Here is a 23,884-nt window from a genome sequence, read left to right as displayed (position 1 = left end):
ATATAATCGTCTTGAGCATCATCGTCCGAATACGAGTCTATTTCACTGGTTGAACAACGATCGAGCACGTTTCCGAGAAAACCGATTTCAGTCTTTTCCCGAGGATGGCACTCTTGTCGAATATTCTGGTAAAAGAATACGAGCACTTCTAGAGTACTGTTGAGAAGTTGAGCTGGAAAGGTGGAGCCTCGTTTGTCTACAGATCCCAGGATTCTATCGCAGTCGTGGATGGCACAGAGATTGGGTAATCGGTGCATAAACGAACTCTAGAAATTCGATTCCTCTCTCTTGTTATACACTTCGTAAATTCTATTTTAGCCGATTTTTCAACGAGAACTGTCTTGCTAAAAGAGGAGCCAAATAATTTCAAACGGAATTAAAAAGAAAGATAAAACGTTAGCTTGGAATATTTAATAACGAAATATCTATCGTACGGATAATATATCCTTCGTAGAGTTAGATACAAATTACAACGAAGTATAAATTAGATGTACGAGGAATTAGCGTCGAGTTACGTGGTACAATTTTCGATTACGTTGTTTTATGTCCATTATGAAGGCGTCTACATTTTTTATTACGCAATTTGTTTCATAAATGCAAACGTATAAATACAGTTTCCTTTCTACGAGTTGCCCGGTTTATTGCGATAAGTTTTCGGAATGGATTGTTCAATTTTGTTGGAAACGGAACGTAAGAATTTACGCTGCACCTTTTCCGTGTAACAGAATAACAAACATCTTTTTAATTAATTAAAAGAACGCAAGAAATATTTACAAGCGCGTTCCTGTATTTCCCAAGAATGTAGACGAAAATTGGCGAGGGAAACATTTGAGGAAAAAAAAAGAAAAAAAAAGAAAGGAAACACAGTGGAAATATTAACGTGTCTCGTTAAGCCTCCGCAGTGGGGCGGCGAAGTTTCGCGGCCATTTATAATAAACGCAGGTTTAAAACGCTCTGCCGACACTAAAACACGAAGGTCGTGGCGTTGTGAAAAATCTTGTATATTTCATGAAGTGCAGCCGGGGCACTCGTGGCGGGTTCCGGAAGTGGCACTTGAACTTGTTGAGCACGGCGGAGAACCTCGTCACGGCCGGGGAAATAATTTGCACAGTCAATATTACAAATTGCCGCGAATTAAATTCAACCCGGCGTGACGCGCCACGGTGACGAGCATCGTTAAAATAAAGACGATGAACGTCCTAAATCGCGGTTGCAAACCTTCGTGAAACTATCGTTCGTTCTTTCCCGCCACTGGCTAGTCACACATTTTATTTGCAACGTCAAAAAAGAAACAACCGGCCTGCAATTAGAATTCAAGCCTCGCCTTCGTTCCTCGGTTTCCCTTTTGTTTCGTTTCTTCTTGTTAGAAAAAAAAAAAAAAAAAATCGGCTGCCGAGACTTGAATTTAACGTAGAAATAATGATCTCGAATGGGGGCTGTTTTCTCACCGTATTTCTTTTCTTTTTCTTTTCCTTTTATGTAGATGCAAGTATGAACGTGTTAAACTTTATGCTACTAATTATTATTTTATACTTTTTTATACAGGGTGGTTGGTAACTGGTGGTACAAGCGGAAAGGGGGTGATTCTACGCGAAAAAAGAAGTCGAAAATATAGAATAAAAATTTTTCGTTCGAGGCTTTGTTTTCGAGAAAATCGACTTTGAATTTTCGCTCGGTACGGACGAAAGAAAAGATTATCGTAGCCTTTTATACTTTAAAACAATCGAATACGTTAGAAAGTGTTCGTAGAAATTTAATTAGAAGAGCAGAACTATGTGTTCGGCAGAATGGGCAACATTTTCGGCAATTTTTGTAATAATGAACTTTATGATTACTTCATATTATTTCATTATGTATTCCTAATCTTCCGTTACGGCAATAATATCCATCGAGACAACGATCTACAGTGAGATCCGTTATAACGAGACGTGATAAAGTGCACGCGTACCGAGCGAAAATTCAAAGTCGATTTTCTCGAAAACAAAGCCTCGAACGAAAAATTTTTATTCTATATTTTCGACTTCTTTTTTCGCCTAGAATCACCCCCTTTCCGCTTGTACCACCAGTTACCAACCACCCTGTATATTATATAGTAAGGAGTGTTTGTAACCTCAATAAGATTCTGGTCTTTCTGTAAAAATTCTGAACGACTGTGTTACACTTGTCCTGGTTACTTTTTCCTCCGTCGATGTTTATGGTTTAACACGAAGATTACAAAAACATGTAAAACCACTTTTTCTATATTTTATATGTAAATTACATCGTTGGTAAATATAATAAGTTTTTATGCCACATAATAGTATTCATCATTTCGTTAAGTATCATTGTACGCTACATAAAAATAAGCTATGACGTTTGTAAATAGAATAAATTATACGATTCTATGTAACGTACTAATATACCATTAAATCGATGAATAAACATATACATGTTCCTTGTATGCCGAAACAATTGGAGATTGGTCGAAATGCGACAAATTATGATACCGAAACATTCCATCATCGGCTAATTACCAATTAATTATGTCAGAATACAAATCGCCGTTCACATCTGTTTACCATACTTTATTGCAATATTCGCGGGACATTCGTAATTTTCAGTTAATTCTTCGCTCTAATTTAACATTACTATAAGTAGGTAAACTGACATAACAAGTTAACTATCAATTGACGACATGAATTATTAACCTTTCCCTGTTTAATATGAAGCCATTGCCAAACAGAAGATTAACTGGCAAATTTATCGTTAAACCGTGCTACATCTGCTTGCTGCGTTAATTCTTGTATGGTACGCTGAATCAACAAATAGTTTTTCTCGGACTTTGAATAAAAATATGAAAATATACGAAATCAAACGAATGTGAAGCGGACTTATGCTTTCGAAGATATTTGATTCAAGGAAATGGAATTTTTATGTCTAATGTTTTTTAGTTTGAAAATTACCTTTTTAAGTATTTTCCCATCAAAGTGTTTGGTACTGTCATCGATTGTTTGATATTTGACAGCTTTGTAAAAGAGAAAGTATTTACTGCTGCACGAAGAATAAACATTAAGGAAATGATAAAATGTTGAAACTGCCATGATTTTTCTGGATAAAGAATCAACGAGCAATATTTCATTGAAACACATTACAACGTATCGACTCGACGTACGATACTTCATCACGATACAGCTTGCAGTATTGCTATTTTCATAACTGCGTTTCAATATTTACTATTGTTCGATCTTTCGATAAATATGACAAAGTATATTCTAAACAACATAATACGCAAATTTTGACGGATTGTTAAAAATAGTACAAGTTCAATAATACGCGAAAGAATGTTCCAATTGCATCGCTCGTTTTCTATTTTGATTTCAGTGAAAATTACAAACACGTTATACGGACGTGAACAATTTTCCATATAACTGGTCTCTCTTTGTGCAAACAAAATCTTCCGATCAAAATTCTCCAATCATCGTCCCGTTAAAGAATTCCCATCCCATTTCAACTTATCAGCATGGCTAGCATCGTGTTCTCCTAGCTCGTCAGGTTAATTCTCCGGGGGACGAACGAGAAAAGCGCAGTTTGTTGCTCGCGAGACACTCGACTCTCGACGTCGAAGATTTCCCAGTCACAGCCAAAAGTAAGAGAGAGAGAGAGAGAGAGAGAGAGAGAAAGAGGAGAGGAACGTGGGACGAGATCACTAAAAAAGGCGTATGCGAAATGAGCTGCCAAGCACCCTCTGGAGATACCTTCTGTCTATTATACATGACCGCGTACACCGCTTCCGTTAACTACGTCTCGCGAAGAGAGCTTTGCAAACTCCTCACGCTCGTTGTCCCCGTCGACGTCGTCGTCGTCGACGACGACGACGTGGTTCGCCCAGTAGAGAGAAGAGCGACCAGGAGAGGACCAAGAGGCTGGCTATGAAGGGTGAGTTCTACCGGCGAGAGAAACCATGACTCCGTAGGAGAAACCAGCAAGAAGAGACAGAGAGGGGACACATCCTAGTCCTCGAGAGCTTGTGGTTAGGGTTATTAATGGGCAGGGCGTGACATCCCGCGAAATAACCTCCCTAACCCCGTCTCCATGCCAGAACCAAGCACTCCATAGCCAGTCGGTTGTCTGCTCATAGGCGTTAACTGGGCCAAGAACTGCTCATTTTCGAGAACGAGACCTTTCCTATCTTCCTCACGCCCTAGCGTCGTCTTCGACTTCTTTCTCTATCCCTATCTCTCTCTTTCTCCGCTTCTTTCTTCTCTTAGCCTTTTATTTGCCCCTTTTTGCTTTCGCTTCAACCGCTTACACCCGACTCTCGTTCTCCCCACTCGGCTTTCATTACGTTTTTGCTTCCATTTTTACGGCGACTTGCGAACCTTCCACCCACTTCCACTCGACTCTTCTCGAGCGTGTACCTCCATTCGGGCATCGTGGTGTGCAGCCGACAATTATCTTTACGAATCCGGCGTTCGGGAAACGGGTAGCCGTGTTTCAGCAGTAGGACCAACGCCACGAAATGCAACGTGATAGACGTTTCTCGAGCTTTTCATGTTGTTCAGCTTCTTTTGTTGCGCTCCTTTTCAATGCTCCGCACGCTTCGCGGATCCGCTATTCGAACCTTTCTTTTTAAGCGAGATTTCGCAGCGAGAATATAATATCGTCATCGAGAATTAAAATCGCAGAAAGCGTCGTCGTAAATTATTGTAAAATAGGATTTTATTTGTTCTCGTTAAGAATTGTATTGTTATCGCTTGTGCGTTTAGAATAAAAGTTGGCAGAGATGCAACCTTCTGCGCAATGTTATTCGAAATATAATTGCGGAGTTGAGAATGGCGGCTAAAAGTTTGGTGCTTGGAATTTTCTTATGCGCGTGTTAATTGATACGAACGTAACGCGTGAATTAAAAATAGTCGCGTGATTAACAACGAGCAACTGTACCAAGTACGACAATAAGTTGCTTTATGCTGAATTCATTTCGAAATTTCATTCCCAAAAGGTTAAAACGATTCGTATCGAATTTATATAATCTCTATAGATATTTATATATATTATTTATTTATGACTTATATCGCTACATAATTTATATTCTAATGTAAAACGAACGAAAAAAAGGAACTTATTGGAACGAAGTTTCGAAACGTGTTAATTTGGATACTTTGATAAAAGGAGTTCGACATATCTGTAATTGCAGTAATAAAACTGGCAACTCGTGAAAACTGGTATCGAAATCATCAACAAGTTGAATACAGGTCCGTAAACCGTTGGAAAACAGTATAGTTGAATAGAGTTAGCAAGCGTTTCCATTTAAATCCGTAAATCGTCAACGAATGGCATTTACCCTCCTGGAATCACACGGGGAGAAACCGCGGGACGATTAAAACGATAATAATAATAATCGCAAAACGATTCATTACGAGCTCGAATGACGGTCGAATTCATTCGTTAAACGTGGCCCGCGGGGCACCCCTATTCTCCCCTCTGCCCTCGAATTAGCCTGTTTCAACCCTTCAAATGTTCCACCGGCAAATTAGTTTTCGAAACGACTCGAGGGCATTGACAGCTACTGCGGAAAGTCACGAAATACCTGAAGGATACTTACAAAGTATGATTCTGGATGCGTCGAGACAACGAGGGATATTCATGTACAAAAATCTCGTTTGAAGTCAATTGTTGGGGTCGTAAACGATTTAGGTTTACGTTAGAAATTACGTTAACAAACGAATGGACGAGCTGACTAATTTTTCCCTCCATCTTACACTTTGTGTTTCTCAAGATTCACGAACCCAAACGAATGACATCTTTTTCACGAGAAATATATTTATTTTGAACAGACGCGTCTCTCCGACGCACTATCCAACCACTTTGTACGTATTTCAACGAAATTTTGTCAAAATACGCGTAATCTAAAATGAAACAATTGCATGAAAGGTATTATTGAAGCAATCGAATCGTCGTAAACGTCGGTAGAATGCGTCGAAAGAACAGACACGAAACCTGTGCTATTCCACGTCAAACAGATTACGTATATATAAATAATATAGGCACATAAAAATTTATATAGCACTGGGGTGAATTTTTCACTAGGTAAAATTTATATAACATAGGGTGATTCGAGTCATATTCTCGTTTTCGGTATCTTTTCTTGCCGGACTTAAAGCACACGAGCTTTCTCGTTTCTTCGCTGTTGTATCAAAGATCGCTGCTGTTTCATAACACGCAACGAGTTTGATTATTCCGTGGAAAGTTGGAGATTAAATTTCGAGACGTTGAAGGTTAAACGACTTGACTAAAAGCCACGCCCGTTTTGCGACACCCTGTATATACCGGTCACGATAGTTTCACGGAAGGTTTCCAGCAATCGAGACAATAGAATAAGATAAGAATTGAGGTTGAGAGAAGGGGTGAAATAGAAAGGGAGGTAAGGACAAGGGAGATTCGTCGAAACCCTCGGGCAGATAACGTCGACTAATGTGTTTCATCTGCAGCGTGGTTCACGTTTAATTAATAACCGCCACGTACCCCAAGGGAAATGTATATTAATTGTAAAGAAAAGAAAGAGAAGAAGGAGAAAGCTGCGGGATGACGCTGCGTCGAAATTAAAACCATCCCTGACCGTTCTTTCTACCTTAGGATGATGCTCGCGGGTGCACCTGTACGCCATACCCGACAAACAACGTATAATTATGCGCCGTAAATTATCACCGTTGTCTAGCGCGTAAAGATAATATTCGAGCGACGTGCATTATCGCGTAATTAATTTCGTTTCGTGGTTCATAGACGTGCTATTTGCGGCCGGAAGCTTTTGTCGAGAAAACGATATTTCAATCGTTTTATCGGTAAATTTCTTTCAGATTTTATCGCGGATTAGTTCGCAGGCAATACAGTTTCCTGCATGAAGATTTGCAGGTACTTTAACGTTGAATAATTTTAAAGGATTTACTCAGATTTTTGTGTACGAAGATTTGGAGATACTCGCATGCTAAATAGTTGGAGGATTTAGCGAGATCGGAGCAATCTAAATGGAGATGCAGAGATGAATATTAAATATATTTGTGTATTCTAAATTAAAAGTGGGAGTTTAGATGGCTTTGCGAATTCAGTTACGAAACGACAGTCTAAAGCTTTGATATCTAATTCTTGGTTAGTTCAAGAAGCCCAGATAAGAGAATACGGCAAAAACGATTTGCCAGAATGCAGCAAATTTTGAATTACAAGAGATTTTACAAGCCAAGGATGCAAACGTTCCTAAATGGTCCTAAATCGGAGAAGAGACGACGGAGAACGAGGGATGAACTTCCACAGTCTTCTATCGTAATAATTAGACGGCGCATTCTTATGCAAATTTGTGTTGTGGCGGCACTCGGCAACAATGTGTATCGCCGAAGCAAAGTGCCTAATGGCGCCAACGGTCGCGGATGCCTAACAAACGCGTGGGTAGTGGGATATTGAGGGGTGACAAAAAGAAAAGAATCGAATCCGATCGACAGTAGAGTTTGAACCAGGAAGCGATAACGTCGAGTTGTAATCGCGCAGCGAGATTGACTAGCGAAACCGAGAGCGATACTTGTTAAACGACACTTGTTAATAAATATATTGTTGACCTAAACACCGACTAATTATTTAACGAACTACACCCAATATCTCCTCAGTGTTTTTATGAACACAATCAAAGAAGGGAATCTACATAGTCATTTTTCTCGTCTTGGAAGAATATACATGATGTATAATGTAGTATCGGAGGAAAAGCCTGGGTAATTAAGATGGTCTATTTGACCATGGGACATGTGCGTGCCAGGTATACAGTGTAGTATCGGGAAAAGCCCTGAGTAATTAAAAAGATGTACTTGACCATAGGACAGGTATACCGGAGCCAGGGTATAAAAGGTAGCCGTTAGTGAGTTGTCGGGTTCTTTAATGTTGCCGGCGTTGTCGGGCTCTTTAGTCTTCCCAGCGTTGTCGGAAAGTGTTGCCAGCGTTGGAGTTCTTTAGCGTCGCCGGCGTTGTCGGGCTCTTTAGTCTTGCCGGCGTTGTCGAAGAGTGTTGCCAGCGTGGTCGGAGAGTGTTGTCCGCGTTGGAGTTCTTTAGCGTCGCCGGCGTTGTCGGGTTGTTTAGTGTCGTCGGCGTTATCGGGCTTCTTCAGTGTTGTCAAAGAGTGTCGTCGGCGTTGTCTGGGAGTGTGTTCAGTGTAAAAGAGTGCCGTGGTGACGAGAGGAGTTAGTGACGAATGATGACTGCGTGCGTATAGACTGACGGAGCATCATGCTTGATTTTGTGTTGGCGTGAACGATATTGAAATAAATCACACCGTTACCGAACCTACTAGCAATATATCTTATTTCCTATAATAACAAATACCTTCTTCATTAAAGTAGTTGATAAAAATTTAACAAATAATTTTGTTAACTGCGAACAAACGACACTTCCAACTTAATTCTTCCTTTTTCTTTTTTCTTTTTGGCTAATCTACGACGTAAAACAGTAGTCCTAACACATATATACCTGCATAAGCGGTGTATCTTCGTTTTATCGTGTTCTCGCTCGATCACCAAAAACGTTGGACGCGTTAGATCGAGAAGAAGCGCGAGTGCGATGTGTATGCAAGACGCGGATAGCGCAGAGTTATTGCCTGAGGTGTTGTATGCAGGTAACTACAAGGACGGCCAGAATAATGCTGCAAGTAATGCGAATTTGCTTGACAAGTAGTCGGGCAGTCGCGAGTCGCATTCGAAATCAGTGTAGACTCGAAGCCCTGAAACAGTCGTTCGAGAATTCTGCACGCGGACTGCCTGGTCTACGAGCGTTCCGTCAAACGCCCACGCGTTCTACGTGTGTCCATCTACGATGACCAAGTCGCGTTTCTCGTGAAAACGACAGTTGGAGAACATGCGAATTACGATCGACCCCTCTGGCCGTGGCAAACGTAATCGTCCGAGCATTTTCGCGACGGAAATTGAGGCACGGAATTTCCACGTCGTACCACTCTCTCGCGTTTTCGACAAGATCGTCGTTTTGTCGAAAGCAAGGTACAAGCACGCGAGTAGACTGCGAATTGGCCGCCGTTGGCTGCTAGCGAATACGTTAGTACGAAATTGGAACAATATAATTCTTTAAATTGCGATGGAATATTGTTAAATATAAAGATACGTTATGCTTTAGTTCCTTCGTAAAACGGGACCAGGTTGCAATCCCAGGAAACGAGATGAATCACAGAAAATTAAAAATCATTCGGCGCTTATCGAGAAACAGAGCGACGAGAAAGCGATACGTGTAATAGAAAAATTACCGCGGGCCATTCTATTCCGCTGTAAGAAATTTTCTGTCGCTAGATTATACCTCGATATTTATTCCTCCCTTAAAATAATAAAATAAGCAGCTTTCAAGCGATTTGAAACGTATTAGGTCGTCCGAAAAGTTTCTTTCGTTTTATAAAGAAATAATCGATGCACAACATTTTCCGTTTTATATTATTTTATCGAATTGCGTATGATCCATTTTGTCCTATCAAAATAAAGATCACAACGTTCGATAGATTAGGTTTCATATAGGTTTGTATAAAGACGCGTCGTTGTAAAAGACTGTCTGTAAAATTAAGACACTTTTCCGACAACCTAATATTATTAACCAACAACATATGAATAAGAATGGAAAATATCTGGGTGATTTTATAATCGAGATACAAAATTCGTCTGTCAATCACCCGTGTTTGACATCTTTATACCTCCCTCTCTCCGCTTTATCCAATTTCGACTCGACGCTCTTAAATCACGGTGTTCCCCGTGACGTGGAAAAACTGAGGCGGAACAAATAGTCTCGTTTTCCCGGTCTTCGTTATTCGTCTCGCTTCTGTGAAAAAACGGAAGCTTCGCCGTGAATATGATCAGGTCGGCTCGCTGACTCGACTCATGGTAATCCATGGTAAATAATGCACGATACTCTCGCGGCGGGTGTTCTGATACTTCCGGGTTGTCCGAGCCGCGAAAAGCCCCGCGAGAAGCAGTTTCCACCCTTCTTCGTTGAAAACTTCAAAAGCCACTTCTATCTTCCGATCTAAAGCCCCCGTTTAGCGGCGTATGTATCGTGCGAGACGGTGAGCCTCATCGATTCGACTTACACTCGATTTTCCTCCGGATACAAAAGTTACCGGGGGCTTACGTTGTTCCAAAAGCGGAGGAGGAAGAGAGGTTGAGAAATCTGGGGCAACGTCGTTCGATGCTGGCAGGAAGTCACTCGGATACACAGAGCCGCTCAGCTTTTTAGCTCGGAGAAATGCAACGCGCTCCGAAATGAAATGGAGTGGATGCGAGCATTCCGTGTTTTATTTTTATTTAACTACGAGCTGCAGATTATTCGAATCGGTAATTTTGATAATGGATTAGAAAATTTCTTAACCCGAAAATGTTTGATATTATAGAAAATGCGGAACGAAATATTGCATCTTTTTCACGTCAAATATATTTCTGAGATACATTCAATTTCGTACATAAGACTCTCGTACGTTACATAAATTCAAATATTCGCTGACGGGTATGTCGTAAAGGTTTAATTATCTAATTAGCACTGTTGACGCGACTGTTGCCTTTTAAATCTCAAGAACCGACCTAAATTTGTGTATACCGTTAATAAGTGGGATATTGCATACCTACTTAAGGAGCAACCTGAAGCTTAGCGTTTGTTCTTCTTCTACGTTCTACTGACGCACGTGGTGCGTCGATCCAGTCGCGTCACGACGTAGTACTAATGTTGTAATTTTGATCTCAGAATGCAATGTAAGTCTTTGTATATATTATCTACACGTTCCATTTTATGTAATGCGTGTTCCGAGGAAACGATCTGGAAAGACAAAGCGTCGCGAATAACTCACGAGCAAGGAAAAGAGACGCGAGGAAACAAAGTGGCCGAAAAGGAGCAACTTACGCGCTGCGTCGCACAAATAACAAAGCGCATCGATCACTGGTTCAAGTACCGAGGTTGTAGAAACGCTTCGCTGGAGATACAAGATAAAGGCACTCTTTCTCCACTGCATCGATATCATCCGTCGTAAACGCAAAGACAAGCAACTTACAGAAAAATGGATCGAAGTCGAGAGACGAGGGATCCACGTATACGCGATGATACGAATCTTTGCGGATCGTGCGTAAAGCGAAGGATTCAAAGGTCGATCTGGTAAAAAGGGAAATCTAGAGAATCTCGAGTAAAATCGCGACGAAACTTGAGGAGCAAAAGGATGAAAAGGAAGGGAGCGAAGAAAAAGCGCGGTACAGTCGAAAGGAGAGGGAAATGAGTCGGCCTGAATATCTCCGAAGAACTTTTCCATGAATACGCCATGCATGAGCACCGGTGACAGAGGAGGAAGGGGCCAGCCGCATACGAAACACCGTGGCTTCCTCGAGGATCGGAAACCGGAAGAGGAACGAGAAAGGACGGTTGACGAGGGCGAAACGAACGAACGGGAGAATAAATTTGAAACTTAGCGATACAAAGAGCTCGGGGCCTCGCGCTTCGCGAATCTCAAGTTCTCGGACCTGTCGTCAGAATCGTCCTGTGCCATTTTTTCCATCAAGCGGTGGTCAGAAAGTATCTGTTTGTTATTGTCGTTCCGTTCTTTTGTGGTGAGATAATATGATACGATGATACCGATATACGTTAACGATAGAAATTAATGATAAATTGTAAGAAAAGTGAAAAGAATAATAGTTTCTTGTAACGTAAATCCTGAAGATGAAGTACCATTACTAGTTCCCAATGTGCAAGGATATATGCCCTAAAGAAGACTCGTTGATTTGTGGAGGCTTGAGTAGAGAGGATGTTTAATCGTGTTCAAATCACGTCCTTCTATTTCGTGTGTCTCAGAACAACCATTTGAAGGTAGTTCAACTACATTTTCTTGAGTTATCGCTACTTCCTCTTGGGACTCTGCTGGAAGTATATCTACATGTTGCTTTTCGACATTATATTCGACGTTGTGTTATTATCTGTGAAATTGCAGATGTTTTCGTAAAATATTCTTGCGTGCGCGGTCGTCGTAAATTAACGTTTAGTTATGTTACAAGAACGCGATGAACGATCACCCTCAAAATGTAATACGTTACGGGTATTCGCGGTAAATTGATAGACGCATCTATGACATATAGTCTGGTACTTATTGACCACAGATAACTCTGATATTGATTCGCACGACTGACTGATCGGGGTGGAGTCGGAAAATTCAAATTCGTCTTTGCTCGACGGTTGCACGTAGCGGCGGATTGTTTTGCCAGGAGTTTGTTTATTCTTACGTTACGTGTATCCTAACGATATTGATACTCCGGAGCAAAACAACAACATGATTTGAATTGTCCTCCAGCTCGTGTGCCGCTACAGATTTATTAAACAGGGGACAAGAAACGATTACGTTAGGAGTAGAGTATATAAATTGCACTCGTGTTGATGTAATTGCAAAAGAAAAAGCAAAGAACGATGATTATAGATATAGAAATAACATCGAAGTTGCTGACCCATCGAATCAAGAAAATTCTCATAGTGCAACGAGTTGACATATTGCTTGCAGTTTAAGAAATATCTTTATACGTATGTATACTCTGCTGCAACTTTTATCAGCTAATTACAAAGTAAGTTCAATTTATATCGTTGAGGTTGACTGATTGAAGAACGAGTGGATGAATTTGTAATAGAAAAGTATATTGAAATAATTAAATGTATAAGTTTATGCCGATCCAGATCCTCACTCTCATACTGTTACAATACAATAGAATCGATAGGGAGCACGTTCATATATTTGTAGCAAAAGGACATTACCAAAAAAATCAAGCTTATAGCTTTAGCTAAAGGCTACAAGGAACATAAACAGAAATCTATTTATGAGCTCCTTTGTCCCTAGACTTCGTAACCCAAAGCATAATTTATATTCAAGGGCACAATAATATGGATCTCTCCTTATTTAGAATATCTTTGTTTCGCTAAATTTTATTCTCTGCGTAATGGCGATCTCCAGGTCACGAATATACATAAATAAAGATGTAGAGTTTTTCTGCAAGTAATTACTTCAACATATATGGTGTTAAAAAGGGTTAATATTTTATTCACTGTTAATAAACGCAAATGTTTACGAAATTTACAAATAAATACTTAATCTTTCCCACTGTTTCTACCACTATTTTCATTTCTGCTTTCCTTGTAAATTAAATATTTCCACGAAATCCTCGACGATCGTATCTCGAAGCAGCATACAGATATCCTCGCGAGGATACACATGGCGATCTTCGTCCTATTCCTCGATCGCGAAACTCCGTTTCGCAAAACAATTACTCGCTTCGCAAGAAGAAGCGGGGGATTCTTGAAAAGTCCAAGTCGGCGGTATAAACGATGAACGAGAAGTGGAAGGGAAATTGCGCGACAGAGCTCGATCGGAAGTTGTTCGGTTGCATCGGCGAGTGGCTTTCCGGTCCGGCGTGCTTAACAGCAGACGGTAGACTATTTTCTTGCAGCGGTAGTTCCCCGTTGGATGACATGGCCGGTTATGTAAATGTCTCGAGGGAAATGAAAATCGAGATGAAACGGGTATCCGCGAACAGCAATCGAGCGAGCCGTCATTGGCAGACTCTTCATGAGCCGCCGTGTCGTGTTTCTCAACTTCTTCGATTACTCATCCGTATTCCACGGGCTTGGGTTTTATAAACGGCACGAAAACGACGTAGGGTAAGAGAGAATGAAACGAAAAGGAAAAGGAAAGAAGAATAATAGACAGCGACGTCGTTGAGAAGCCATAGAGAATGAATTATCGACCGTGCACAAGCTTGGAAAATTCTATCGGTAGCGCGCGAGAGGTGGCTATAATCTTTCGTTGCCCTTCGAGCCTCCCAAACACCGTTATCAGTGAGAAACAGAGGCCCCGGCGTTCGCTCTAACCGAGACACACACCCGATAGATCACCTGCTCGATAAACTGCTAAACAAACGTGCTGTATATTATAGTCGCGCTTGCAACCTTCCATTTACTATCTTCGATGGATGCGTCGGTTCCACAGGATGTCACAGTAATCATGGTGCAATTGACAAGGACACGATTCCTAGGTGAAAAAATAAACCGAGAATACAGGATATAATTTCTTTCGCACGATACTTCGTTTCTGACGTATGTGCTTTCTCGTATCATTTTCTTCGATATTGCTGAGGCGTTTGAAATATAGTTTCATAGTTTCTTCGCAATTATGCGTAATATTTACGATAAATGATTGGCTTCGGACGTGTGTTGGTTGAATCGAAAAGCGACGTATGGAATCGATGAAGATATTGGAAGCAAGTACAAGGATTCATAAATAAGAATCATAGAATTTGCTCACGATCGCAAAATAAAAACTTCAGGTTGAAACATCGTTTTCAAATTTTTATGACCCACGAGCCATTAACTCAAAACTCTTAAGTAGGAGCTTTGATTAGTAACACCATAAATACGCCGTCAGTTACGAAATTACAAAGTTTCTTAAAACCAAAGTCCTCGTTGCAGGTGGAGACACGCCTACCCTGCACGTACAGTTTCCAGGATACTGAAGTTTAATATGAGTAAGAGGAAAAAGAAGATGAGAGAGGAAAAAGGACAGATGGTCCCTCTAGAAAATTGGACGCAGTCCAGAGGAAACGCTGAACAAGAGGAAAATGTAACGCAATATACAACGTAATGAATGGTACACCCAGTGTGTCGTTAAAATAATGTACACTCTTAACCCGTATCTCTTTTATAAATACAGTAATGCGACCTAGGTATCTCGATTAGCAACATTCTCACATTTTTATTATATATATGTGAAAACAATTTTCGACATTACTGCAAATATGGTGTAAATATGTTGATTATCAACTTCGTCACATTTTTATAATCAATACATGTGAACAATTTTCAGTGATTTCTTGCCTTTCTGCGGTTAAAATTCAAAGGCAGCATTATTCGTTCGAGAAACGGAATTCGAAACTTTAAATAGAACGTTATCAACGATTTCAAAATGTCTTTTAATTATATAAAAAGGCTGTTTCAATGTACGGACAAAAAGCACAAAGAATTCGTAAGCAACAATAGCGAAACGAAACATTGTTATCGAACAGTAGCTTGTCTCGCGTTAGCTTAAGCTCTCCAGTCTTTTCTAAGGCTGACCGTTGTAATCTCCGCAAATCGAGTTGCGGTAAGCAAGTATCTGTCTGAAAACCTTCGATTACTACGTTCCAACCAATTGAACCGAAACATTTCCAACGATTGTACAAGTATAACATTACATATAGGCTTACTATATGCCTTGTATGCCTTGGAAAGTCGAGTAATTTGTTAATTAATATCTAAAGCTTTATCATTCAAGTTTTCGTTGCGTCGATTTGATCCGTTCTTTCGTGCGAGAGGAACCAAATTTATGAATTCTAGAAACAATAACATTGTTCTATTTCAGACAAATGAAACGCTTTTGATTAAAACAGAATCCTCTGACAGCTTGTGCAAGACAAAAATCACCTATCTGCCGGATATCTGCTATCTAAAATCTATATCAAGATTCTAATTCCAAATATCTAATTTCAATTTAATTTCAAAATCTGTGTCATTTCCGTTTTAAATTTACACACCGCGATCCGTGTTCCTCGGCTTTTCTAAATTTTCCACAAAGAACGAACAAGTAAAAGAATTATGTGTAATTCTGTTTTGTATAAATTCACGCGGCTGTAAACGAATTTACAAATGCACGTGGAAATATCGCATAATTTCTGGTTCGCGTGTTTTTGTTCTGTTTATTTATGCGACATAATATTAAACGCGGAATATGCGTGGTCGTTGCGCATAATTTTCGGCTATGCCGCGTAATTCACTTTGACGTGTATTCAAAGTTGTCCGCAAAGAACACAGAACCGTTCGACGCGTCTAACGCGCAAGGCCAGTTTATTTCAAACAACCGCCAGTTCATTTCAAACACCCCGTTCTAATGTTCGTTTTTGAAATTTCGGGAACGAAGACAGATAGTTTGACGTTGAAACGTCGACAATAACAGCTCCACAAATCTTCTGTTTCTTTTTTTCTCTTAGATACAAAATTTAATTCCACCTATTGCAGAAATTAGTATAATTATTCGAATTTAAAAGGTCTCATTACTCTCTTTGAATCGTATAACTGGAATTTTTGACATTTTCATCGACGATGTTAAACTATGCGCAAGACAATTTGCTTCTGTAAATGTTCTTCAAAAGTAGAAATCTTCAAAAACATAGAAACGTGGATATACGAATAAAATAGTTATATCGAATTTGAAAAGATTATCTCAAAATAGGAATTAAATTACTTAATCTATTGTAATGATGAAATTCGAAGCTTAATTATGAAATAAGACAGTATATTGACGTTTAATAGCGACCATTATCGTGCAATCGTCGTTAAAACGAATGTATCCTTCGCATATTTATATTTTACGATTAAACTTTGGAATTTTAATCACTTTATAATGACTTCGTGTCATACACTGGTTGATTGTGTCGTTAATCACTTTACTTCACTACTGTCATTCGGAATAGCGACATTTCACTAATACATCATGGTTAAATCTTCATTTCTGTCGACATTATGATCGATTGTGAAAAACTGCCTTAATGCTTCTGGATTCTGTACCTGTGTAATCGTACAAAATGAAGTATACGAATGTTATTTAACGGTAATAAGCTTGTACAATGTACAATTAGCAAAGCGATCAAAATATCCTCAGTCGTTCTTATCTTGTACTTAATTCGGGAATTAAATAATTCGAAGATCAACAATTTTTTGAACGATCCAGTGATTTTATCAATTTTTGACACCTATAGCTATCGGTCTAATTGTTACATATTCGTCTATAAAAATAATGAAATTTACGGTACATGACCGAAACAGCGAAGGAATTATAAAACAATCAAATTGCATTCCGCGAGATATAATCCCGTACAACTCTACTACTTCACGGGTATATTTTATAAATTTTAAATTATCTTTCAGCACAGGAAATATTCGAATTTCAACGATATTAACATATTGGAAAGGAAAGGTGTTCGAAGGATATATACAAATTTTCCCGACAGTTTACAAACTTTCACTCTCAACGAACCAAATTATCATAATGGCTGCCATTCTTATACACATCTGCTACTGAAATATTGACTATACAAACACGTATTTACATTTTCGACAGCTCACACATGACGCACACACGCTTGTGAAAATGCTTAAACACCAATAGAAACATTTCACGAATGTATATTGCAATTTCATAAATATGTATACATTATTTTATCAAATTTTTTAATAAAAAGAATGTATATATTTCATAATGTTGGGAAAACAGAAAGTAGAGAAAAGTAATGAAATTATTATGCATAAGGTCGGGGTGAATCGAGCAAGAGTTTCGACGCTAAAGTATCGAAAGGCGGAGTTAAGCAATTTGAGAGAGGATCAAGAGAATTTGTATTAAGATCAAGAAAAAGAAGAAGATAGAAAGTGGCGAGCAACAGCGAATACAGTGGTTTGAAAGTAATCGAATGTCGGCCAGAAACAAACGTACCGTTTAATACGTGGACGGAGACCGTGGTAGCTGCCGCGACGTCCGCCAAAGCGCAACTGTAATTCCCGCTGTCTTTTTTATTCGCGTTGGCAATGTAGAGCCTGGATATCGCGCCGCTGGCGCCCATGTCAGTCTTCACGCTGAAACAGAAAGCAGAAACGATCTCATATAGCAACGAAAACCACAAAGTCGATGTGGTTTCATCGTTTAACGAAAAGCAGACGCGAATGGCTTCTTCCAGCTTGGTTGCTCTTTGCTGGCTTTTCAGGCAAACACGGAAAATGACCAGAGGTAAAGGAGTTTGCTTTGAGCGGAGAATAAGAAGGTAAGGACGAGCGAAGAGGAAACGGAAAGGTCGAGGAAGAAACGGAAAGACGGCGGGGCTCGAGGGCGGATAAAACCTGTGAAGAATGGCGGCTGGATGGATTGTTATTCTACTCCTGGGTCGTTGACCCGTTCCAGAGAATCGTCGTGGAATACATTCAATCTCCGCTCGTGGTTTTGAAGCCTGAGAACTTTGACTAGATTTCGTCGTTGATGTCCTGTGCTTATGATGGAAAAAGAGATGATAATGGGAAGAAGAAGCTTGGTCGTTCATTAGTCACGATATTCGTATTTTAATGGGCAAATATTCCTGGCCGATCGTACATCGTTTTATTTACAGTAGTTGGAAAAAGTACATGCGCACTGTTGTGTTTATTATGGTATTTGCGGAGTAATTAATTAGAACCAAGTAAAAAACCTCATTGAAACACGATCCATCCAGAAAACCAATGAATAAAAATAAAATCATTTCGAGGTTTTTCGTTCGTAATTTTATAATTAAAAAAATGTACTACAAAATACGTGTTACGAAATGAATGTATTGTTATATATTATTCCAAAGCTGATAGATTCATACGATACGTCAATAAAGTTGGTCGATATAGCTATAACACAGGGAAATTCAACAGCCTCAAATCCACTGGAAGAAACCCAACGGAACGATACTAACCAGAAATGTTTCCGCAATTTTGTTATACAATGAAGTCAATAAAATCATGGACAGGGTTATCGAGAGTTTTCGAAGAGCTGAATTTACCACGTTCTGTCTTTCCTTAAAATCTCCAAGTAGTCCAAGTTCTCCTGTTCGTTGGAAAAATCGTTGGTTTTTCTTTGGCGCACAGAGAAAAGAGAGAAGGGCAAGAAGAGAGTGTAAATCAAGTTGCACCCTTGGTGAAGCGTCTGCTCGTGACAGATCGACCGTTCTTCCAGAGTTCCGTTACCCTCGCCGAAGATGTAGAATGGAACAGTCGCGGACCATATTACGCGCCCTTAAAATACCGTAGCCGATCCAACAGGAAACACTTTCGTTCGATTTACGGGACGCACCGACTGGTAATGACGTAAACGAATTTACGAGTGTGTTTGAAATAGCAACGAGAAAACACTCGAGAAATTTTCTGTTATCGTGCGTTCTCTCAAACGGCGACAATGTTCGATCACAGTACGGAAAAACGATCTACCCGCACGGCGAATCAATTTTATTCTTAGCGATAAATAGAGAAGATCTTTACAAAAAATTTCTTCCAAATTCTTTTCCTCGATTAGCATTCAAACACTCTTATAGTGAGTGGCATAGAAAAATTGTCGACTATGTAGATTTTCCATATTTTCATAGATCCGAGAAATGATTATTATTATTATTATTATTACTATTATTATGTATGCGTCATAGGACGTTCAGAATCAAGGATGCTTCATGTCGCTGTTTTGCCACAGGGGATTGACACAGTTACGAAGCACAAAATGTAATAAACAAACTCTGGACAAAGCAATGTCGCTGCTACGTGCAACCGTCAACCGGAGACAAGTTCAAACCTTCTGGACCCCCCCCCCCCCCCCTCCCCCTCCTCCCGACCAGTATAAATAGACGAGCATGCTCTCCAGACATCAGTCGAGGGAATAAGTATAGCGAATCAGCATAACAATTAATATCAGTATGCAGTATCCTCGTAACGAATAGCATCGAGCGAGCAACGCTTACGATTAACTCTGTATTTTACATTTGAAAAATATCTGTAAATATATTTGACGAAATCAACTGGTCTCGTTATTAATTTAAGAACTACCGATAGTTAACACGAAGCTATTTCTACCAAAACCAGTAAAAATGACTGGACTTTAAAAAATACCTAGTAATAGAATATTTTTATATTTATTGAGAAGGAATTCCGCGTTATGTAGTAGTACATTTTTGATATTATTAATCCATCTGGGTCCATGATCCATCTAAACGAGGGTCGACACATTTATAAAATTGTAGAACCAGTCATTTTCACTGGCGTGGTATTTCTAGCGTTAGCATCTAGCGATCTAGCGATCGATCCGGAATCTTCCTGACGACTGATATCGTCGTATCGAATGATACGCGGTAAAAATTCGAAAAACGTGTGGCAAGTTGTAGAGAACGAGGAAACTGGTTAATTGAGGTTCGATAAACGGATCGCAGGACCCTTTTACGCTTTGACAAATACCAGCCATTTTAACTGGTATTGGTATAAATAGCCTCGATACAAAATTATTTTCAGTTTGAATACATAAAAAACAAAATAAAATTCATTATATTATTCTTTTGGTTATCGTTGCGAAAGTCATTACATCGTTGTGGAAAAAATATAACAGGAAGTAGGAATTTTAAAATAAAATTGTAAAACCGGTCAATTTGACTGGTGTGGCAGTTCTCGTGTTAACCAACAACACGTCCCACCGTCCACCACAATTATTATTATATTACAATACCTATATGTTATATCATCGTTACGTCATGCAAGTATCTAATTATCGTTATGTTATTATTCTTATGTTATAGTTAGCGAATGTAGATATTTCTATGAAGGCCTAGATACATAGATTCAGCGTTTGATAAACCTACGTAGACGCGGAAGATCTAGATATTGCCTCCCTCGGGCAATTAATTCGAGATCCAGAGATTCAATATTTAAATGGTCTAGATCTTGCATCAAGCAGGTACCAAGATAATCTAAACGAGATGTAGAAACGTTACATGTCCAGCATCGAAATGTTCAACTAAAGAAATTCTTGCAAACTAAATTTCTCATACGGCAGAGAGCAACAATCGATGGATCGAGAACAAATCATGTTATTTGGAGTTGCCAATTCTACGTATGCAAACGTAGTGTCTTTATCGCGTACAATTTCACTTTATTTTATCAATTTATTTGAAAAACAAACATTCAATTACGACTGTCTATGAAATTGATGAAATGGAATTTTTGGCGAAAAACTTTTTCACAACTCGGCGAGGACAGTAACCATATTTTCGAAATAAAATCAATCGAATGCCGGCAAAATATTTTTTTCTGTTACGCGGGAGAATTGATAAATGCCGAATGAAAAGTTACAGAGAGCTCAATTAGTGTATTGTTCGATGCGTTTTGTCTCAATAGAGTCGTTTCATCGTAGTCGATTTGTAGAACAAGAAACGAAATTAGCAATGTAACTTATACGCGTCGACACAGTTGAATGCTGAACTATTACGTCTATTCGTAGATTCATAAATTCTTTTATTTCTGAATTTCTGTGCATGTAACACAGTTTTTCACTTACTTGCTTCCTGTAACTAAAATATTTTACACGCGCCATTTTACATAGATAATGTATCTACGTATGTTACATGCCTCAAGAAAGTTCGAAATATCGTTATCGTTCATGAATTATCTATATAAAATATTTTACTTCGGATATACATATGTACACGTATGTCTGATATTTCGAAATGAGAGCAAAATTATTTTCATAGTGAAAGTTCCGAACGAGATATGTTCTTTCCATCATGAAAATTCTAAATGAAAGATATTCCCTTTCGCAGACTATTCTTTTCACAGGGTCAGGAAGCTTTAGTTAGCCGAGCAATCCAAATTTAATATTGCACGTCGTTTTTCTTCGTGCCAGTTCCTTGACAGAGGTTATAACCGTGATACGCAATATACCGACGTTTGAGAAACACTTGGGCACTTAGATTTAGGGTTATATACCTCTGAAGATGGCTAGGGCAAGTGTTGTTACTCTCTTTCGATTATTTGCTCGAGAACTTCTCCGAGAGCTACCTTAAGTACGCCGAAATATTGCTTCCTCCGGCTAACTCGTATTTTCGAAAATGTCCGCGATGATGGACCAGCGTTTATTTTGCATTCGGTTTTATCTCGAATGACCAATATCATTTATCATTGCTATATCATTCCATCGCATAAAAGAAATACTTGCTTCTTAGCTGCTTGGATTAGTCTAGTTATCTCTTGGCTGATGTGCAACAAAATTACAAGATTATACGTAAAACGATCGAAGTTGACCTGAAAGACTTACCTAAAATTAACAAAGACGTGACAAGACTCTCGCAGATGCAAATTTCACTGCAAGTCCACCAGTCCGTTCAATTTCATTTCCGCTTACGATTACGTAATCGCAACTTACCAAGAATATGGAAGTATCCGGAAGTATCCAATCACTTAGTTGCCAATCCAATATTTTAATCGAACACGCGACGCGACTGAAATCAGATCGGGATTTTCTCCGCCATTTCACGGTTGTAATGATCGAACAGGAAGATCGCAAAGGCTGGATTTCAGGAAGACGGAAGGGAAAGCAACGAGCAAGAGTAACGATAACGGGGTGGCAACAAGTGCTCTTAACGCCCTAACGGTTTCCCTCGCGGTGGTTCTTGAGGGACGTTGCCGATACGCCTCAAAGGTCTCGTGATACTCCTTAGGCGAGTCGGTTCCAACCGAGGAAACGGTTATGGGGCTAAAAGGAAGTTGCAGGATGGCGTCCGAATGAATTTTTAAACCGGCCCGATGCGGTGGAACGCGCGGCAACAGTCTCGTTTCCCGAGTTTCGCTCTCCACCCTTTCTTGCACCCGAACCACCATTCTTTCCCCCTTTGCGGTAGCTGTCATCCTTCCTTTTCTCCGATCTCCTTAACCTGCCTTCTTTAAATTCCGTTCCCCTCTGTCCGATGTTGCGAAAAAATTCCCTGTAATTCCTGCTTGGTCGCTCACCCTTCTCCCATTTTTCATCCCTTCGGCTTTCTCACACTTTATTAAACGATCCGGTGATGTTATTAGTTGGAATACGATGTTATACGTACTAGTGTAATATCGGGTGAAAATCTTGAGTAATTAACACTTTACCAACTGGCAGCTCAGGCACAGATTCTCTCCAATATCATTCTTTTCGTTCATCGCGAACGGTAAGTTTTTCAAATTGGTATGAAACTGTGGCAGCTTACAAAGCAACGCAACTGACGCAACTAAATAACAAATTACTGCGGAAATAATAAATAAAAAAGTCGATTAATCGGCTATCGGTCGGTAAAGTGTTAAGAAGGTCTACTTGACCATGGGATATGTGCAGGTCAGGTATGCAGTATAGTATTGGGAAAAATCCTGGGCAATTGAGAAGATCTACTTAACCATGGGACATGTTCGGGTCAGGTATACCGGAGCCAGGGTATAAAAGGTAACCGTGAGTGGGTTCGAGAGCTCTTTAGTGTTTCCGGCGTTGTTCGGGCTTTTTAGTGTTGCCAGCGTTGTCGAAGAATGTTGCCAGCGTGGTCAGGGAGTGTTTGACCGCGTTGGGGGTGGTATTGTCCGCGTTGTCAAGGAGTATGTTCGGCGTGAAAAAGAACCGTTGTGACGAGACGAGTTTGTGACGAATGACGACTGCGTGCATATAGACTGACGGAGCGTCGTACTTGATTTTGTGTGGCGTGAACGATATTGAAATAAATCACACCGTTACCGAACAAACTAGCACGCTATTCTTATTTCCTATATTAGTTTCATATATATCGTAAAATATCTTTCGTACAATAGACAAAACACACTGACAGAATGTTTCTCATAAGAATGGTTCGTGTATGCAGTGGCTGACATAATATTCCATGGACAATATTCCAACAATTACCATTTTTATGAATATATTACGTGCCTCGTGCGAAATCATTCGAAATTTCTTCGCATTACAACGACATCGACGACAAGACTGCGATAGCTTGGAGTGAAACTGGTTTACGGCAGCCTCTACATTTGCAAGCATACGTCTGTATCGCTAATTTGTCGCAGTGCTAAAAACGATCAGAAACACATTATCGAGCCGCGATGCGAAAATCTGGAATATTTCAAGTAACTACAAAGAGAGGAACATCTATCAAATTGGAAACGTTTTGAAAGGGAGAAAAGAAGGGGTCGAAATGAAGTGATCAGAACGGTTTCTAATTCAGGTCGGGCGTTGTCGCTGGCCTTTGCTCGCGCGTCACAAGAGAACACGTGTGACGATAATTGTCCATCG

At 39.7% G+C, this 23,884-nt stretch overlaps 1 protein-coding gene across 3 annotated transcripts in view; it reads right to left on the bottom strand.

Annotated features, from left to right (window-relative positions):
• LOC122573241 (peroxidasin-like) overlaps nucleotides 1-23,884 on the bottom strand; it is a 342,454-nt gene that overhangs the window by 14,791 nt on the left and 303,779 nt on the right. For all 3 annotated transcript variants that reach the window (XR_006318689.1, XM_043739338.1, XM_043739339.1), the window contains one exon: nucleotides 17,537-17,676. Coding sequence is in view for 2 of the 3 variants with exons in the window: in XM_043739338.1 (XP_043595273.1) it covers nucleotides 17,537-17,676 (140 nt within the window). In the remaining variant the exon portion in view is untranslated. The remainder of the gene's footprint in view (nucleotides 1-17,536; nucleotides 17,677-23,884) is intronic.

This window comes from Bombus pyrosoma, linkage group LG11 (genome assembly GCF_014825855.1).
Source record: "Bombus pyrosoma isolate SC7728 linkage group LG11, ASM1482585v1, whole genome shotgun sequence".
Lineage (NCBI taxonomy): Eukaryota > Metazoa > Arthropoda > Insecta > Hymenoptera > Apidae > Bombus > Bombus pyrosoma.
Note: the sequence above shows the minus strand (reverse complement) of the source record. Positions and strands in the feature narration are given on the sequence as shown.